The sequence below is a fragment of the Saccopteryx bilineata genome, chromosome 6, assembly GCF_036850765.1.
Source record: "Saccopteryx bilineata isolate mSacBil1 chromosome 6, mSacBil1_pri_phased_curated, whole genome shotgun sequence".
NCBI lineage: Eukaryota > Metazoa > Chordata > Mammalia > Chiroptera > Emballonuridae > Saccopteryx > Saccopteryx bilineata.
In genome coordinates, this window is record NC_089495.1 from 156,646,179 (window position 1) to 156,665,085 (window position 18,907).

An 18,907-nucleotide genomic window follows, 5' to 3' on the forward strand; every position below is an offset into this window, starting at 1 on the left:
AAAAGGAAAACTCTCCCACTTGCATACCTATTCAGTGCAGTTCGATGTGGGCTCATGCACAGATTTTTTAGGGCTCCTTATGTAGCTATCCCGTATAGCCTCTACAGACTCGTCACTGACTGATGGCCTACCAGAACAGGGTTTTTCCACCAAACTGCTGGTTTCCTTCAACTGCTTATCCCACCGAGTAATGTTATTCCTATGTGGTGGTGCTTCGTTATAAACACGCCGATATTCATGTTACACTTTGTTCACAGATTTGAATTTAGCGAGCCACAGAACACACTGAACTTTCCTCTGTACTGTCCACATCTCGACTGGCATGGCCATGGGCTGCTCCGCTGTGTACACGATGTTACGTCATCTGCGCATGCGCACATGCTGCCACATCATCCTACAGAAACTGGGAGGGTTTTCCTTTTATTAGTGCAGATTTCACATTTCTATCGTCTTTTGTTGCTTTCCTGTGATCGGTCAAAAGTGCACCATGACTTTACGGACACACTGTTCATACAGTTATCAGTAAAGGCTGTAAATAGAATTTAAAAGCGAGAATCACAAATTGCTTCTCTTACCCCATGGAACTTCTACATAGGAATCAGTATTGTTGTTTACCAGTAGTTAGAATTTGCTTATTCACATAAGTTCAGAGCTGTGACTAGACATCCTGTTGGTGATGCTACCAAAACCACTAATGAGAATATTTCATTTTGTAGAAGTTCTGACAATTTAGCTTAAGTAGCTTTATGATTTTAAAAGTCACCACTAGATGGAGAGTTGTTTTGTCAGGTTTGTCAATCTCAAAATGAGTTACAGTTGATTCTTGTTGAGATACTGTATTTATGAATTTTGCATTTTTGCCTACTTGCTAAAGTTTATTTGTGACCCCAGAATTAATACTTGCAGTCATGTCCAGACATGAGAGGTGAAGCCTGTGTCCAATTCAGGTGGAACAAGGCAGCCCTTGGCCTTTTGTTTAAGCTCTCATACTATAATGAGGAATCCTTTTTATAGTATATTTAGTGCCCCTTTTTTACATTTTTGTTTTTTGGGGGGGAGGTAAAAATATTTTTGGAACTAGACTGAGGTGTTGGTTGTATAACATTGAGATTGTACTAAATGCCATATTCAAACTGGTGAAGTATTTTTTTTTTAATTTTTTTTTTTTTTTTTGTATTTATCTGAAGTTCGAAATGGGGAGGCAGTCAGACAGACTCCCGCATGCGCCTGACCAGGATCCACCCAGCATGCCCACCAGGGGGCGATGCTCTGCTGCAACCAGAGCCATTCTAGCGCCTGAGGCAGAGGCCACGGAGCCATCCTCAGCGCCCGGGCCAACCTTGCTCCAATGGAGCCTCGGCTGCGGGAGGGGACGAGAGAGACAGAAAGGAAGGAGGGGGGGGGGGTGGAGAAGCAGATGGGCGCCTCTCCTGTGTGCCCTGGCTGGGAATCGAACCCGGGACTCCTGCACGCCAGGCCAACGCTCTACCACTTTAAAAAAAATTTTTTTTTCTTTTTTCATTTTTCTGAAGCTGGAAACGGAGAGACAGTCAGACAGACTCCCGCATGCGCCCGACCGGGATCCACCCAGCACGCCCACCATGGGGCGATGCTCTGCCCCCCAGTGGGCGATGCTCTGCCCATCCTGGGCATTGCCATGTTGCGACCAGAGCCACTCCAGCGCCTGAGGCAGAGGCCACAGAGCCATCCCCAGCGCCCGGGCCATCTTTGCTCCAATGGAGCCTTGGCTGCGGGAGAGACAGAGAGGAAAGCGCAGCGGAGGGGTGGAGAAGCAAATGGGCGCTTCTCCTGTGTGCCCTGGCCGGGAATCGAACCCAGGTCCTCCGCACGCTAGGCCGATGCTCTACCGCTGAGCCAACCAGCCAGGGTTAAAAATTTTTTTAATAGAGGAGAGAGAGAGAGAGTGGAGGGGGGAGGAGCAGGAAGCATCAACTCCCATATGTGCCTTGACTGGGCAAGCCCAGGGTTTTGAACCGGCAACCTCAGCGTCCCAGGTCGAAGCTTTATCCACAGTGCTACCACAGGTCAGGCTGTGCTTTTGATGACTTTGCTGTTTAAAATGGCCCTTAAATCTAGTGTTGAAGTGCTGGCCAGCATTTCTAAGGGCAAGAAGGATGTGGCGTGCCTTACAGAAAAATCAGTGTATTAAATAAGCTTCTTTCAGGCTTGTGTTACATTCAATGCTAAACAGTGCTGTTGGCCGCAAGTTCAATGTAAGTGAATCAACAATATAAAAGTTTCTCTTTTCTTAATTGATTTTTAGAGATAGAAGAAGGGAGAGGGAGAGAGAGACAGGACATCGATCTGCTCCTGTATGTGCTCTGACCGGAGATCAAACTGGCAACCTCTGCGCTTCGGGCTCGTTCTCACCAACCGAGCCATGTGGCCAGGGCGAAGAGTCTCTTTAACACACCTTAATTCATAAAACAAGATTATGTATCAGTTGGTTGACAAAAATGTAACCAGAGGCTCACAGGAACCTAAACCCTCATATTTCCTCTAGGAATAGATGGTTCTATTCATTGTGTCTGTGATGATTTTATAGATCATAAAACTATGAATAAGAGAATCAACATTTTTTTAAAAACGTTTTATTAATTTTAGAAAGGATAGAAAGAGGGGTAGTAGAGGTAGAGAGAGAGCATTAACTGTAGTGGTTGCTTCTCTTGTATGTGCTTTGGACCAGCCAAGCCCCGGGTTTCAAACTCGTGACCTTAGCATCCCAGGCTGAAGCATTATCCCTGTGCTACAACAGGTCAGGCTAGAATGAACCCTTTTTTTCAGTCTTCAATCTCAAATGCCCTCCTGACTTGGGAAGGATACAGTGAATTCCTCCAAACCCCTTTTCTCTGCCAAGTCATTTCACTTCTTAGTTTGCTGTCGTTAGTAACAGGAACAACTTTTACAGAGACAGGAAGGTTTATAGGTCACAGGAGGTTGAAACAATGGTCCAAAACGAACATATTAGAAGAACTTGGTTTAAGAGGAGTCTTCAGCCCTGGCCTGTTGGCTTAGCAGTAGAGCGTCGCCCCAGCATGTGGAAGTCCCGGGTTCGATTTCTGGCCAGGGCACATAGGAGTTGCGCCCATATGCTTCTCCACCCCTTCCCCCTCTCCTCTCTCTCTCTCTCCCCTCCCACCGCCAAGGCTCCATTGGAGCAAAGTTGGCCCCAGGCACTGAGCATGGTTCCATGGCCTCTGCCTCAGGCACTAGAATGGCTCCGATTGCAAACTGAGCATCGCCCCTGGTGGGCATACCCGGTGGATCCCAGTTGGGTGCATGCGGGACTCTGACTGCCTCCCACTTCTCACTTCAGAAAAATACAAAAAAAAAGTCTTGTTTTCTATTTTTGACAAACGATAGTCTTAATTTTGTTACTAGTGGAAACAATGAATTAAGTGACTGATTAGGTATCTAGGTACTCTATTCAATTCTATCTCTGTAAAGTACACCAAAATTTATGTAATAGGCCATTGGAAAACCAGTGTATTGTCATAGGAAAGGCGCTCTGAGTCATAGCTCACCTTTCTGAGGTTCTGCAATCTGGAAGTCCCAGATTCCTGTGTGTTCCTTGAACATCTTTTCCTGAATTCTTCTCTCCCTTCTGTGTGTCATCACCCAGCCCCTCCCCCAGAGGTAATTCTTGGCCAGAAGTAGCCAAACAGTTCCTGAAGTGGGAAGCCCTGGGCTGCGTAAGTTGCCTTTGTAACGGAAGTCTCTGTATTAAGGGTCCTCTATTACAGATTGATTTTTTTCTTTAAAGTAGCATAATTTCATAAATTGGGCAAGATTCTGTTTAGTTTCTGTATTGCCGCGGAAGGAACACTTTAGAATATGTTTAAGTCATTGAGTTGTATGGTTTTTGTTAATGTCAGCGTGATTTTGTGTTCGCGTTGGAAGGAGGGGATTCTGTCTGTTCAGGAGGGTTAGAAAGCTGTGTGTTCATTCTTGTACCTGGAAGAGTCCAAGGAACGGTAGTGACGGAGCTAGAGGTTCAGGAGAGAGCTGTGCTGTGGGGTATCAGGTGGGTCAGAAGTTCCCTTGTTATTCATCCCAGTGGGGTTTTCTCTGGACATTGTAGAACTCTTGGACTTCTCTAGTTCTTGACATTGTTCCCTCTTAGAGACAACTTTTTTCTGTCTTCTCAGTTCTATAATTGAGTTTCTGGCCTTTATCTGTAAGCAAGAGCAAAGCTGATACAATCAGGAGTTTCCCCTTGTTGACTGACTGACTACTCTGTAGTACGAATAGGGTTCTGTCATTTGTGTTTTCAGTCTTGAATTACGGAATAAGAAACACAGCCTCCTATTAAAGGACTTGCAGGTGTCAGCAAGTCAGTAGGGAGGGGGTGCAGGAGATGGGGAATCTCTGAGATGCCCGCTTTTGAGGGAGGTTTGCAAAGGAAACTAGATTTGGTCCTTTTTAAGAAAGCAGCTGGAAAGGGCACCCAGGAGCCAGAGCTCTACAGATGACCCTGCCCTCAGGGCGGTGAGGGACTGTCCTGGGCGGTGGGAAAGACTGCTGGTCGTGCTCTGTGGTCAGCCTGACGCTCTCCCGCCTTGGTCCCGCCTCAGTTGCCTGTTGGGTCCATTCTGTGCGGCCCCACCTTCAAGACCACCCTAGTTTCCTTCATTAAAATCCCTGCTCTTTCTGGGTGCTAATTTTGACACACTTGATGTTATTTCAATTGATATTTCAATAGTCTTTCAGATTGAAACATCCCTGTTTTGATGTTATGAGCAAATTCCTGTTATTTTTATTTACCTCTTTTAATACCATTTCTTAGAAAAATCAGGGGACCAGACAGTAGTGATTATTGTCCTCAGATTGGGCGGCAGTGACTGGAAAATAGGCAGAACTTCTCTCCTTTGAACCAATTTGAGAGTCACTAGTTTTAGCTTTTCTTGTTTGCTTGTGATATTGATACGCCAGATGTTTTATCTGGATCAGGAATTACCCTTGTGGACAGAGTAAGGATCTGGAGGTTAGTTAGCTGTCCAATTGATGTCCTTTTTTTGTAACACCTCTTCTGGGAACAGGGCTTCCAAATTTGTCAAGCCTGTCCTGTCTTCAGATTTATCCAGTTTCCCAGTGGGCTCAGGAGACGGTCTGTGGCCTTGGTGAAGTTGTGCTTCCTGGGCACGAGGGAGCCAAGGGAGAGCGCTTGGTGCAGCCCACTTCTAGTGCTCTTTTAGAACCCTACCAGTGCCCTACCTGCCCCCGAGCTTCTGACGCAGGACGTCTGGCGCAGGCGGGGAACATGAGGACGCAGTGGCCCACACTCGAGTCCACTGCTGGCTCCAGGTGCAGTTGCTGCGGTTTGACTTGTCCAGCCCCTAGCTTGTCAAATTAGCCCGGCCAAAGTCTGGGGCGGACTGTTCTGCTGGGCCACTGGTTATGACCCTGTGCTCTCCGTGGGCCTCCACGCACCCCTCCACTGTCCTTAGGACGATTTGGAGTCTCCGGTCCAGGGCGAGGAGGTGGGGCTCTGTGAGGATGGGGGCGAGCTGGTCCTCCAGCAGTGACTCCCGCATGACGTCACTGAGTCTGTAGTCGGCTTGGGTCAGCAGCTGCAGGTGCAAAAGGGTTTTCTTTTTTATCCTGGAAGGACAAAGTTGTAGGAACCAAATAAGTATAAAGAAGATAACTCGCCTGAATGACCTTGCCCCACAAAAAGTGTTGTGGCTGCTGTTCTGAGAGCCTCTCCCCCACTGTCTTCTCAGCACGTTTTAGTGGAAACCAGGTAAAGAAGGAAGGAATGAAAGGGTAACCCCACATTTTGCAGTCCTTCTGCAGCTGCCTTTTGGTCAAAGGACTGCTGAGCCATTTGTAGTAATTGTAATGCCACACACGGGTGCTGGGCCGCACGCACCTGACATTGCTCAGGGGTCAGAAGTGAGAATGGCTCTTTGAGGAGATTTAAAGCTCTGAGAGAAGCTTCTGGTAGTGAAGAGGCCTCCCAGGGTGTTTCTTGGCAACTTCATAATACTTGTCAGTGTCACATTCTCAAATCAGAAGGATGAAAATGGGGTGGGACTGACCTTGTGTCTAGAATTTTGATGTCTTTTCAAAAAATCTAACTTGGACTTAGATGTATAAGCATCCTAATTGTCCACGTTTTGTCGTACACTACTTGCCCTGCTCAGGAGGAGAGGAGGGTAGGCCAGGAAGGAAGCACACTTCAGCTAAAGAGGAGGACAAAGAAAATTCAGGCTTCCTTCTGAGTCTCCCAGTTGAAAGGGAAGGGGATGAACTTGCTAAGGTGGGAGTCACATTGCTAATTAGGACTTACTGCTGCCTGGCTGCTGGGCTGGGTCACAAGCCTGGTGAGACCAGAGAGGCACAGAAATAGGTTAGAGTCCTCTGGAGAAACAGCCAGGCGAAGGTGTCAGTACCTCCTATCAACCTGACATGGGCTCCTGGGACGGCAGTGAGGATCCTACTTGGGTGGTGATAAAGTAGTAGTTATGAGCTGCTCAGTTCTGGGTGAAGCTGAGGTCTGATTAGTCATATCAAAGGCCCTGCCAAAGTGGGCGGTGATTATCTGAGTGAGCTAAAGATTAAAGTTGGTGATTGAAAGGGGTTTTATTTAAAAAATCCTAATTCATCCCATGCTGAAAGATGAAAGAATCTGATATGTCACTGGGGAAAATTCTGTCATTGGTAATGCCTGTCGTTCTACCCACCCCTGCCCTCGACCAATGAAAACTGATTCAGAGCTTCAGCACGGTTGCACGCAGGGTGAAGTGTTACAGCTGTGGCCGGCCCCTGAGCTGAAAGCTTACCTGCAGCACTGGGCGAGGGGCGCGAGGATGGAGAGTTCGTCGTGGGAGTGTCGTCCAAACCTAGGAGAAGCAGCAGGCTTTGTGGGGGCAAGCAGCACCTCCCTCCTTAATTGTTTTTCTCTCTGCTCTACCTCAGCCTTTTTTTGAAGCACAGCTTGGGGTAAAATGTCAGGGACCGGGGGCCACTGCCCTCTAGTTCATCTCCTCAATCAGGTCACAAAAGCCTCTGTCCAAAGGTGTTAAAACCAAAAAATCGGCCCTGGCCGGTTGGCTCAATGGTAGGACATTGGCCTGGCATGTGGATGGTCTGGGTTCGATTTCCGGTCAGGGCACACAGGAGAAGCCCTCATCTGCCTTTTGACCCCTCCCCCTCTCACTTCTCTCTCTCTTCTCCCCTCCTGTAGCCTTGGCTCGTTTGGAGCGAGTTGGCCTCTGGTCCTGAGGATGGCTCCATGGCTTCTGCCTCAGGCACTAAAAAATGACTCCGGTTGCAACGGAGCAAGGGCCTCAGATGGGTAGAGCATCACCCCCTAGTGGCTTGCCGGGTGGGTCCAGTCTGGGTGCATGTGAGAGTCTCTCTGCCTCCCCATCCTCTCACTAAAACAAAACAAAAAACATTCAACTACTGAGGGCCAGACACTGAGAATGAGCCCTGTGCTCTGCCTCCAGGAGTGAAGCCTCAAGTGAGAACTATGGGAAACTCCAATCTATTTCACTAGTGCCCTTAGGGTAGAGGAGAAACAAGTGGTACTTAGCAAAGATCAAGAAGAATAAAACAAGGCAAGGAGTGGTCACAGTCCCTCGTTCCTGGGCTGTTGGTTCTGCTCAGCAGGTCTCAGGGGTACAGCTGGGGGGGAGGAGTGGTGGGACACTTACCCTCTGGCATTGTCAAGGTGAATAAGGAACCCATCATCCCCAAATTTGGTGAACATCTCATAATGGTGCCGGTCCATATTTCCTATAAAGGAGGGAGACGTTGGAGTGAGGGCCCCTAGGCCAGGGTTCAGGTGCTCCCGTCCTGCTTTTCCTGCAGGGCGTGAAGGCCTGTTAGTTCAGACAAGAGTCTGAACCTAGGGCCACAAGCTGTCATTTCCCAGGGGATTTAGGGATGTTGCCAAGGGAGAAGGAAGCTAAACAAGCCAACAAACCTTAGTATGGACTTTGCAAATCTAAGGCTTTCACTATTTCTTCCAAACATCGATGTTGGCTTTCATCACCTGAGCTCCTCAGCTGAGGCTTACTGTAGCAAGCAGACAGGCTAATATCTGTTTGTGAGCGCTGGGGAGGGTGCTGTAGGACTCATCTGTGCGTGTGTGGGCTGGCCACCTTCATGACTTCTTCCTAGGCTTCCCAGGTTCTCAAGGGATGTGAAGGTGGCTGGCCAGCCCCTTCCCAAGGCCTTTCCGCTGCTGTCCATTCACTGCTGTCCTTCATGCACCCTCACTTGGTAGGGAATGAGTGGCTTCACACCTGAGGCCCCCTTGGGCCTGGCTTGCAGGCTTATATCCCCCTGCCTTTGGAGTGACATCCTTTCAGGAGGGAGCAGGTTAACTTCTATTCTCTGGGACCTCTGCCTCTGCTGAGGTGGTGGGCAGTGTGGTGTTCAGTCCTCATGGTCTGGGTGTAACTGGTGCCCAAGGTCAGGGAAAGTCCCCGTCCAACAGCAGGGCCCTCTACCTCGAGCCCAAGCATGGGACCTACCAATGAGGAAGTCGAAGATGGCCATGTCGATGACATTGAGCAGCCGGCCGCTGCTGTTGTACGGGTAGATCTGCTTCACTGTGTCGCAGTAACGAGGATTGACCTCCCACCTGAGGGGGAGAACCAGTCCTGGGGCTGGAAAAGCCAAGATGGCAAGGTGTTGGGGGCCCTCCTCACACCTCTTCCTGCCCCACAAGTCCCTGCTCCCTAATCCTGCCCTGGGCAGGCAGGTGGTGGCTGGATACATTCGGGGGGACCCTGAGCACAGGCGTGGGAGGCTGCAGGGTCCATGTGGTGAGAAGTTTCTAGGTCCTTTCAGAATGAGTCTGAGTGTCCGCTGTGCTGGGTGCCGTCCTGACGGCTGGGACAGCACATGCCAGAGGGGAGGTGACAGGGCAGCAGGGGGAAGCCCTCACCCTTTACGAGCCTCTCTCTCTAATATGCTCTTCTGCCTGGACTGCCCCCTCCCCATCGCTCTATTCCTTAGGTGGGTTCGGAGCCTGACCAGGTCCCGTAGTGTCTGTCATGTCCTCCAGAATTCCTCCCCAGGTTACTATTCCTAATGAATTAGGAACCTATTCAGTCAACCACTATGAACTGAGTACCTGCTATGTGCCAGGGAGGGTGCCAAGCCCCAGGGACACAACCAGCGATGGTCTTGGGCTTCCCGGGCTGACATGGGGTTGGGTGTGTCTCCTCCAGCTCAGCAGTGCTGCACTGCGCTTTCAGAACCCGCCACTTCTCTGACCACCCAGCTAGATGGCACAGCTGCTGGAGGGGGGAGCCTGTGTCTCTCAGTTCTGTATCCCCTAGTGCCCCGGATCACAGTAGGCTCTTTCTAACTGAATAAATGGACTGAGGGGAGAGAATAGACAAAGGTCAGCTGGTCACAGAATCTACATGAGATGAGGTAAAGGAAGATCGAAGTAGCTTTTGGGGTTCAAAGCCAGGCTAGCCACACTCCTTGGTATAGGACTGTGGTCATTTTCAGGGACAGATGTGCATGGCCATGTGGCCAGGGGGCCAACTCACTCCTCTTTTCCTGCCAGCGAGTAGGAGCGGATCCAGGGGTTGGGCACAGACAGCCTGGGGGCCAGGTTGAGGGACGGCAGGAATGCTGAGAGGGAGCCCTCTAGCAGGTGAGGGTTGCCACAGACGGCGTATTCGGTCTTGCACATGTAGGGACACTTGGCGAAGAAGCACACGTTGCTGGCTGCAGGGTGGGGGAAGCAATAGGAGGAGTCAGAGAAGGGCTTCCGAGCAGACTGTCACCCTGCCCCAGGAACTCCACTGGGAGTGCAGGGAACCCTTGAGCTCACGGCTTGGGGAAAGGCAGAAGAAGTCCTGCCTTTTGCAGATGGTGAATGCTGTTAAACCCAGCATCCTGAGGACCGATGTCCAGCTGTCTCAGAGCAGAGGAGGTGTGGGATGCAGCCTACCGCACCCTATCCACATGATTAGTGTTCTTCACTTGTCTGGATAACATCTGATCCCAGGGAGGCTGGCATTGAATTTGGTGCCCACCCATGCTAGTTAGCAGCTCAGATATGACCTTTTCCCATCCCCGGTCCCTTTTATGTGCTGCTCAGGTGGACCAGGGTGGGAGTGTCAGATGACAGCATACATCTATCCCAGTAAGGGATGTTGCTGGCAGGACAAGAGCTCTGCTGAAGGGAATGGCCGCCACGTTGGCTCACCGTGTTCTTAGACTGAGCAGATCCCTGTGGCCAGTACTCTACCTGGAGAGACAAAGAAAACGCTCTGCAGGATTTCATTCTTGGTGACCTCTAGGATTTCCTTGGTGACATTGACTAGCCTCCCCACTGTTGGTGGCACCCGTCGGAAGTCCAGAATCCTGAAAGAGAGGGAGTCCTGTTCAGATCTGAGGAATGGTTGCAGAGTTAGAGGGTTGCCCATTAGAAATGAACTGGCGCTTCTGAGCACACCCGGCTGCAGTGCTGAGCTGACGGTGCCCAGGACAAACCTACATCAAAAGGGACAGGATAAGGGGCAGAAGAGGAATCCTTCATCCAGCCAGCCTCCTGGGCAGAACTTCCACCATCTAAGCTGTGTTCTAGGTCAGAGCTTCTCATATTTCAACATGCGTATGAGTCACCTGGGATCTCATTCAAACGCAGGCTCTGATTCAGTGGATCCAGGGTGAGGCTCAGAGTCTGCATTAGTGGGGAGCTCCTGGGCGGTGTGCAGCTGCCAGTGCACAGACCACACCTTGAGTCACAACAAATGGGTAAACAGAGAGCTATAGTTTGGGAATGCGCTTTTACCTTGGAATATCCTAGCCTTCAGTCTCCTTGGATAAATGGGACTGGGTGTGTTCTCCCCAGTTCCAGATCTGGACACTAGAGCAAAGGACAATGTCGTGCCCACAATGGCAACGTGAGTAGCTTGGCGGGGTTAGTTTTCTAAGTTATTCTTTACATTACCTTAAAAATATTTTTGTTTTTCAATCTGTGGGGTCGGGCAGGGTTCACTGAGGTTCACGAGGAAGGTAAAGAGCCAGAAGGAAGGCTCTTTCCGGGGAGGTCCCACCTGAGCCTCTGCCCAGCGTCCCCTCCTGACACTGGCCTTGCCGTCAGTGCCATTTCCATTTCCATGGGGCCAGACCCTACCTGTCCAAATGGAAAGCTGCAATCTCAGCATTGTGTCTCTGAAAGTCAATGAAGTAGAAGAAGTCCACGGGCGTCTCCTCCTCTCGCTGCTGTCTGGAAAGAAGGAAGGAGTCATGCCCTGGACTCAGACTGAGCAGACAGCTCATGGACGTGGCTGGAGGGAAAGGAAAACGCACTCTGATGCTCTTAACATAGGTATGGTTGACGGAAGGATGAATCAAGCATGGCCTGTGGCTCCCTTGGCCAGGAGACTTGCACAGTCAGAGCCAAGCCTCCTGCAAGATGCTGTCTTGTTGGCTCTCCCAACACCAAGCCTCCTACCTAAGAAACTTTGGTGACAGAGGCTGATTCTTTAAAAAACCCAGTCATTGAGAGGGAAGAAATACAGACCTCCTTCTGCAGGTATCCACAGAGGAGGGGGTACCCAGATGGCAAGGATTCAGAGAGGTGGGGAGCAAGACAAGACTTTGTAGAAGCAAAAGTGCCCTAGAGATGCAATATACAAGACTGAGGTTTAAAGGAAGAAAAAGTTCTGGGTCTTAAGGTGACATGGAGGATGACAGAACTGTCTTGTCCTGTCAGAGAAACTTCAGCTGAGTCATGAGAGTGGGCCTACTAAAGGGCTGAGGGCAGAGGCTGGTGTATATGGATTTCTATGCTAAATTTTTAACTCAACAGATTCTTTTTTGGGGGGTATTTTTCCAAAGTGAGAAGTGGGGGGAAGGGAGACAGACTCCTGCATGCACCCGACCAGGATCCACCTGGCATGTCCACCAGGGGGTGATGCTCGGCCCATCTGGGGCGTTGCTCTACTGCAACCGGAGCCATTCTAGCGCCTGAGGCAGAGGCCACAGAGCCATCCTCAGCGCCCGGGCCAACTTTGCTCCAATGGAGCCCTGGCTGTGGGAGGAGAAGAGAGAGACAGAGAGAAAGGAGAGGGGGAAGGATGGAGAAGCAGATGGGCGCTTCTGTGTGCCCTGGCCGGGAATCAAACCCGGGACTTCCACACACCAGGCCGACGCTCTACCACTAAGCCAACCAGCCAGGACCAACTCAACGGATTCTTGAAAAGCAAAAGCAGGCCCTAGAATGGCTCCGGTTGTGACAGAGCAACGCCCCAGATAGGCAGAGCATCGCCCCCTGGTGGGCATGCCGGGTGGATCCCGGTTGGGCGCATGTGGGAGTCTGTCTGACTGCCTCCCTGTTTCCAACTTCAGAAAAATACAAAAAAAAAAAAGAAAAAAGAAAAAAGAAAAGCAAAAGCATTAGCCTGTCTAACATAGTGATTAACCTCTCCTGTTGTACATCACTGCCTTTACGCTTCCTGTCTTCAGCTGCTGCTTTCCTGGGTATGAAGCCATGGTGCAAGACTCACCATAACTTAAAACTCTGGGGTGGCCTGAATTCTGTGGTGGCTCCTGGGTTCGGCTGAGCAGCATGCCAAAGAGTCATGCACCTGTGTGTGGCACCTGGGCCACAGGACTCACTGCTGTAGCGCTCTTTGAAGAGGAACACGGTGTGTTTTTTTTTTCCTAGTACTTTATATGCCTGAATATAAAATGAGATCTGCTTCCCAAACAGCCCCTTATAAAAAAAGTCTCTCTATATTTAAGTCCTTGCGTAGCCTCTCAAGTGCCGATTTATTTATTTTGTTTGGGACAAATTCATTCAACTGACTTGACTTCATTCTGTGCTACTTTTATTCCCTGACAGAACTGGTTAAAACAGATGGGTGGTGGCCGTGGGGGAGAATGTAACACCGATTTAACAATGGTTCCAAACTTGTATCTAGTGACAATGGTGACCAATGTCAAAAAATTTTGACAAGTGACATGTGAGACTGGGAAGGAAACAACAGTTCTAAGTCTATACCGTATATCCCACATTATAAGATGCACCCTTTCCTGAAAACATGTGGGGTCTAAAAACTGGGTGCTTCTTATACAGTGGTTGTGGCATTTCAAATGCCATAGATGGAACTGAGGACGAGGCAATATATGAAGACAGTGATTTGTCATCAGACACAGGTGAGGAAAAGCTAATGGATGGGAGTTTGGACAGTGATGAGGAATTGTATGAATTTCATGATGAATAAAACTTGAGTTCAATAACTTGATGTAATACATTTGATTTTTCAAATCTCAGGCCCCCAAATTAAGATGTGTCTTATACATGGGAGCATCTTATACATAGGGAAATATGGTATATTATTTTATCGGATGAGATTTTAAAAAGTACTTAAAATATAATACAAACATTCAATCATTTCATGAATGTCTCTGAACAGTTAGATATTTAAACTGACCAAATAACTAGAATTTTGGATTTTCACAGGAAAAATGGAGGACTGCCTTGTACAGCAGTGGTTCTTAAGGTTTTAAAAATTATTTGGGCCTTGGGGTCACAGGGGTGGCCCCCGGAACCACCCCATTGGACTCTGAGGGTGGGACTCAGGTGTCAGGATTTTTATTTTTTTTCTTTCTTTTAAGATTTTATTTATTGATTTTACAGAGAGATGAGAGAGAGAGAGAGAGAGAGAGAGAGAGAGAGAGAGGAGAAGGAGCAGGAAGCATCAACTCTCAGCAATTGTTTCTCATATGTGCTTTGACCTGGCAAGCCTAGGGTTTCGAACTGGCAACCTCAGCATTCCAGGTCGACGGTTTATCCACTGTGCCACCACAGGTCAGACCAGCTGTCAGGATTTTTCAAGGCTCCCCAAATGATTCCCACGAGCAGCTGACATATTGCAAACTTCTCCTTACAGGGTGCTTTTGCCAAAGCAGTGTTGAGGGAGGCTAGAACCAGAATTCCGTATTGGGTGCTCATTCACAAGGCCCTGCCGCCAGACCCCCCTACTGGGCCATTCCATGGGCTCTCAATTGACTGGACATTTGGAACCTAAGACCCTCTACTTGGATTCCACTGGAGGACAGTACATTCTGAAGGACAGCATGACTTGGGTAACGGGAACCCCTCTTGGGGCCATATTTCCTGAGCCTACGCCTATAGGAGGACTGTTAACCTAAGGTGTTCCCAGCCTGGGAGCTGCAGACCCTTTGAGAGCCAGGAATCCCTATGCGCACCACGCTCTGTCTGTAGACTGAATACACATTATTTCACCCACATGCTACAAAAGGCATGGATTTGCTGTTGTTATAAACAAAAAAAAGAGATTGATTTAAAAGTAGGACTGACTTCATAGTATCCTTTTTCATTTCCTAGTTTTTCAATCAAAACAAGAATTATTACGTTGAGACTGGTAAACATTTTGAGGGGCCCATCCCTGGAAATAGGGAGTAGCAATTACAGAGGCAGAGTGTGAATTCAGCAATCCCACTGCCTGGGTTTAAATCCTGGCTCCCTGTCTGCAGGTGGGAGGCTGCAGTGCGCTGGCTTCTTCTCCCAGCCTTAGTGTTGTCATCTGTCAAGTGGACGCTGTAACAAGACCTGGCTCACAAGGTTACTGATGAGCCAAAGACACAGTCGTGTCAAGTGGGTAGCTTAGATACACTTGACAGCAAAGACCTGATAGTTGATCACAATTTTTAATTATTATCACCAACAACAGTTAACTACATGAGCAGATTGCCCCAAAGAGTCTACAGACCACCACTTTTACTAATTTTGGGTCACAACTGCCCCGGGTTGTCAAGGCTGGGTATGGAGGTAAAGAAGGCAGTCGCTTACCTCATGGGTTTGAACATGGCCTTCCCGAAGTCTGAGAACCTCAGAACCAGCTTGAGGTGGACCCCGCTGGGTTTCACAACTGTGAGGGGAGACAAGGATGAGTTAACCATGCTTCCTCTGACCCTTTGTTCATTCAATAAACCCAACCCAATTTCTCCTCTCATTCCTAAAAACTAGGATTTGCTTTTCAAAGCCTGAGGGTCAATTCCATCGCGGCAGGCCATGGCACATGTGTCCAGGAGCTCAGGACAGCCCCTCTGCTGCTGTTACGGGCAAGGCGCAAACAGTTTTCCCCAGACGTACACTCAGAGACCTCCCTCCCTCAAAGACTGCTTCTCTAAGAACTGACCTCTCTGCCTTTAGGCGTCACTGGCCCCTGAGAGAGTCCGTGCCATGTGCGCTCTTGCGCTATTAGACTACAATAGTTGATCTGTATAGCTTCCCGGTTAAGACTGTGCACCTGGGCTGGGATAGGGCTGGGTGCACAAGGCACCTAGGATGCACTCGCATGACCCTGACAGTGAGAGCTTCCTCCTGATGTGATTTGTCATGTCCTGGGCACTTCACTCACCCTCACGCTGTCCCTGCCCTGCTGTGAGCCCTGTGAGGGTCGGGACAATGTCTCTCTCACTTCTGTGTTCTATAAAATGACAAATGCCAGATATTAAAGAAAAGGAAAGTTCTGAGCCCTACAAACCTCTGTCTTTCCAACCTTTAACATTCAGTATATTGAGGTAAATGGATGAGGCTACTGGTGGGCAGTGGTGACTGATCTGGGGCTCTAGTGTCCAGGCCTGGGCTGGCCACTCTGAGGGCTGTGTAGTGTCCAGTCACAACTGTATCCAACTCAGGACACCCTGAGAGGGGACAGTGCTGCATCTCATGCCTGGCTTTTTTTTTTCCTTTTTCTTTTTAGTGAGAGAGACAGAGAGAGGGACAAACAGGAAGAGAGAGAGATGAGCAGCATCAACTCATAGTTGCAGCATTTTAGTTGTTCATTGATTGATTTCTCATATGTGCCTTGACTGAGGGGCTCCAGCAGAGCAAGTGACCCCTTGCTTAAGCCAGCGACTTTGGGTTCAAGCCGGTGACTTTGGGTTCAGGCCAGCAACCCTGTGCTCAAGCTGGTGAGCCCATGCTCAAGCAGGATGAGCCCGTGCTCAAGCTAGCAACTTTGGGGTTTTGAACCTGGGTCTTCTGCATCCCAGTCCGATGCTCTATTCACTGCGCCACCACATGGTCAGGCTTTTAATTTTAATTTTAATTTTTTGTTCACTGAGAGAAGGGGAGACAGAGAGATAGATTCCTGCAAGTGATCCCACTGAGATCCACCCAGCAAGCCCACTAGGGGGCGATGCTCTACCCATCTGGGCATTGCTCCGTTGCTCAGCAACCAAGCTCTTCTTAGTGCCTGAGGTAAAGGCCATGGAGCCATCCTCAGCACCCAGGGCCAACTCACTCCAATCAAGCCATGGCTGCAGGAGGAAAAGAGAGAAGTGAGAGAGAAAGGGGTGAAGAAGCAGATGGGCGCTTCTCCTGTGTGCCTTGACCAGGAATTGAACCCAGGACAATTCCTGGTCAATTGTCCAGCATCACACGTCTGGCCGATGCTCTACCATTGAGCTAACTGGCCAAGGCCAATTACTTCTTAAATCGAAAAATGCGTGCTGATTCAGAGAACCAGAGGGGGAACTGAGATTCTGTGTTTCTAACAAGGTCTTCAGGGATGCAATGATGCTGGTGCCAGATTGCACATGCTGGCCAGCAGGGACCTACACAAGAGCTCCTCTTAAAGGATTTTTCTCTTGTGTGGGTGGGTGGGTGCCGAGAAATGCTGAGTTTTCAGAGATTAGGCAGCGAGACTCATGCCCCTTCAACTTCCAACCAGGACCCCGTGGAACGGCCAGTGGGGCCCTTCACATTGCTGCCATGTCCTGGCAGTCCCAAAGCTGTGACAGTGGAGGGCGGGCTAAAGGCTGGGCCAGGTCACTTACTCTGGGTGCAGTCACACGCCCCAAGCAGAGCTTTCTCGTCCTGACTGTAATCTGTGGAGGAGAAGGGCAGTAAAAACGTTCAGCCGTGTCTAGGATGGCCAACAACATGGGTTCCTGGCCTCTGGTTCAGACATAAGATGGGACACTGGGAGGCAGCCCGGGCCCTTGCCAGTTCAACACGGGAAATCCCAGAGCTCCAGTTGGCTGTAGTCTCTCGCCCTGCTCCATCCCAGGTCACTAGCCCTTCAGTGGACACTCCAACAGCCCCTAGTTGGGAAGCTGACTGCTGGTTTGTCTCTGCTAACAACCTCCTCTCACTTGGATGGTCATAGTGCTTGACAGCTCCGACCTGGAGACAGCAGGCCTGTGTTTGAATCCCAGCTCCTCCACTGGGCCTTAGCCAAGTCGTCTAGCCTCTCTGAGTCTCAGTTTTCCCCATTGGTAAAATGGCAGGAATAATCTCCACATCGTAAGACCCCGTGTGAGAGTTGCCAGGCTGAAATCAGCACTTGCTCAGTGGTAGTGATCCCCTTTCCTTTAGTGGACGGAACAACACCTCCTGATGGGGCTGCGGTAAGATTATGGTTGTGAGAGCTCTTTCAAAGGGAAAAGGTCAACGTCTATGGTTTTTCCTTGTTTTTTTTTTTTTTTCTTCTTCTTCTTTTCTACCTATTAGGAGTCAGAGTCAACCCTTTACTATTTCACACTGGAGCCTGGGGTGGTTTAGCCAGCCTCTCTGGGGGATGGTCAGTTCGTCCTGCCTGGTCCTGTGAACCTCACCAGCACTGATGGTGGGGAAGTGCCTCATGTCATGCAGGAGTTTGCTGACCACAGGACTGGACCGGGGGTACAGCCCGTGACGGTTGATTCCCAGGTGGAACTGGACCCAGCTGGCCTCGAGTTGGAATTGTAGCAGGGGGTCCAGGGAAGTGATGTTCAGCTGCTCTTTGTATATCTTATGTCGCCTGAAAGAACAACAGTTTTTTGTTTTTGTTTTTTAATTGCAGGAACAAGAATGCAAAGACTTGCTGAAATACCTTGTCTGGGCTCTCCATTCATTCAAAAAAGAACATTAAGCACCTACTATGGTGGGGAAAGCGAGTATGTGTGGCCAGACAGCCGCATGGTCCTTCCCTGCCCCGGAAAGCTTACACTCTAGGGAGCAAAACAGGCCAACCGTTAACACAATACCATACACAATATACAACTACCTAATACAAACCGTGACAAATCTTGTGGAAGGAAATGGGCACATGGTTACAGTGAAATTAGGGACCTCATATAATCTAGGATCTCAGGAGGTGATCCTGAGCCTCTTCATGCCCTTTCCCATGAAAAAGTCTGTATCTTGTATTTCCCAGTATTTTCTGACCTGAGGGAGTCAGGAGACAGGGGCGAGAAGGTAACTGGTGAGAACGAAAAGAATACAGGGTGAGAATCTTTATATAGAGCCGGAAGCTGGGTTAGATTAATTAATATATTGCATAGGATAAGAGGAATTCACTATCCGTGTACTGTCTGGCCCATCCAGGAACTGTTTCTGCCAGGGTAAAAAGAAAAAAGGGAAGGTCTTGGCTGGTTTGCTCAGTGGTGGAGCATTGGCCCAGCATGAGGATGTCCTGGGTTTGATTCTGGTCAGGGCACACAGAAGTGACCCTCTACTCCTCAACCCCCCTCCCCTTCCCCTTCCCCTTCCCCTTCCCCTCCCCCTTTCTCTCTCTCTCTCTCTCTCTCTCTCTCTCTCTCTCTCTCTCTCTCTCTCCCCCCCCCTCCCACAGCCATGGCTTCACTGATTCGAGTATATCAGCCCTGGGTGCTAAAGATTTCTCCATAGAGCCTCTGCCTCAGGAGTTAAAAATAGCTCAGTTGCCGGTGTGGCCCCAGACAAGCAGAGCATTGGCCCCAGGGAGAAAAAAAAGGGAAAAGCCACGCTGCGGTGATTGAGATCATAGTGTCTAGTTTGGAAGATGAGTTGTATGTCTACGACATGACCGGAGCAACATGTAAGGCAGTTGTAAATTGATGGCTAGACACACCGTTTGGACTAAAACACCTTAACATTTTTTGAGAAAGGAAAGATTGCATGACA

General features: G+C 49.4%; 1 protein-coding gene across 2 annotated transcripts in view; it reads right to left on the reverse strand.

The window, feature by feature from the left end:
• Positions 1–1,947: 1,947 nt before the first annotated feature.
• FAM20A (FAM20A golgi associated secretory pathway pseudokinase) overlaps positions 1,948–18,907 on the reverse strand; it is a 38,923-nt gene continuing 21,963 nt past the window's right edge. The window contains exons 2-11 of one of the 2 annotated variants that reach the window (XM_066236202.1): positions 17,599–17,783; positions 16,819–16,869; positions 14,825–14,903; positions 11,138–11,230; positions 10,247–10,362; positions 9,540–9,720; positions 8,508–8,617; positions 7,683–7,764; positions 6,807–6,866; positions 1,948–5,622 (exon numbers count right to left, since the gene is read on the reverse strand). In XM_066236202.1, the coding sequence (XP_066092299.1) occupies positions 5,358–5,622; positions 6,807–6,866; positions 7,683–7,764; positions 8,508–8,617; positions 9,540–9,720; positions 10,247–10,362; positions 11,138–11,230; positions 14,825–14,903; positions 16,819–16,869; positions 17,599–17,783 (1,222 nt within the window). In that variant the 3' untranslated portion in view covers positions 1,948–5,357. The remainder of the gene's footprint in view (positions 5,623–6,806; positions 6,867–7,682; positions 7,765–8,507; positions 8,618–9,539; positions 9,721–10,246; positions 10,363–11,137; positions 11,231–14,824; positions 14,904–16,818; positions 16,870–17,598; positions 17,784–18,907) is intronic. The other variant, XM_066236203.1, reaches the window with a different exon arrangement.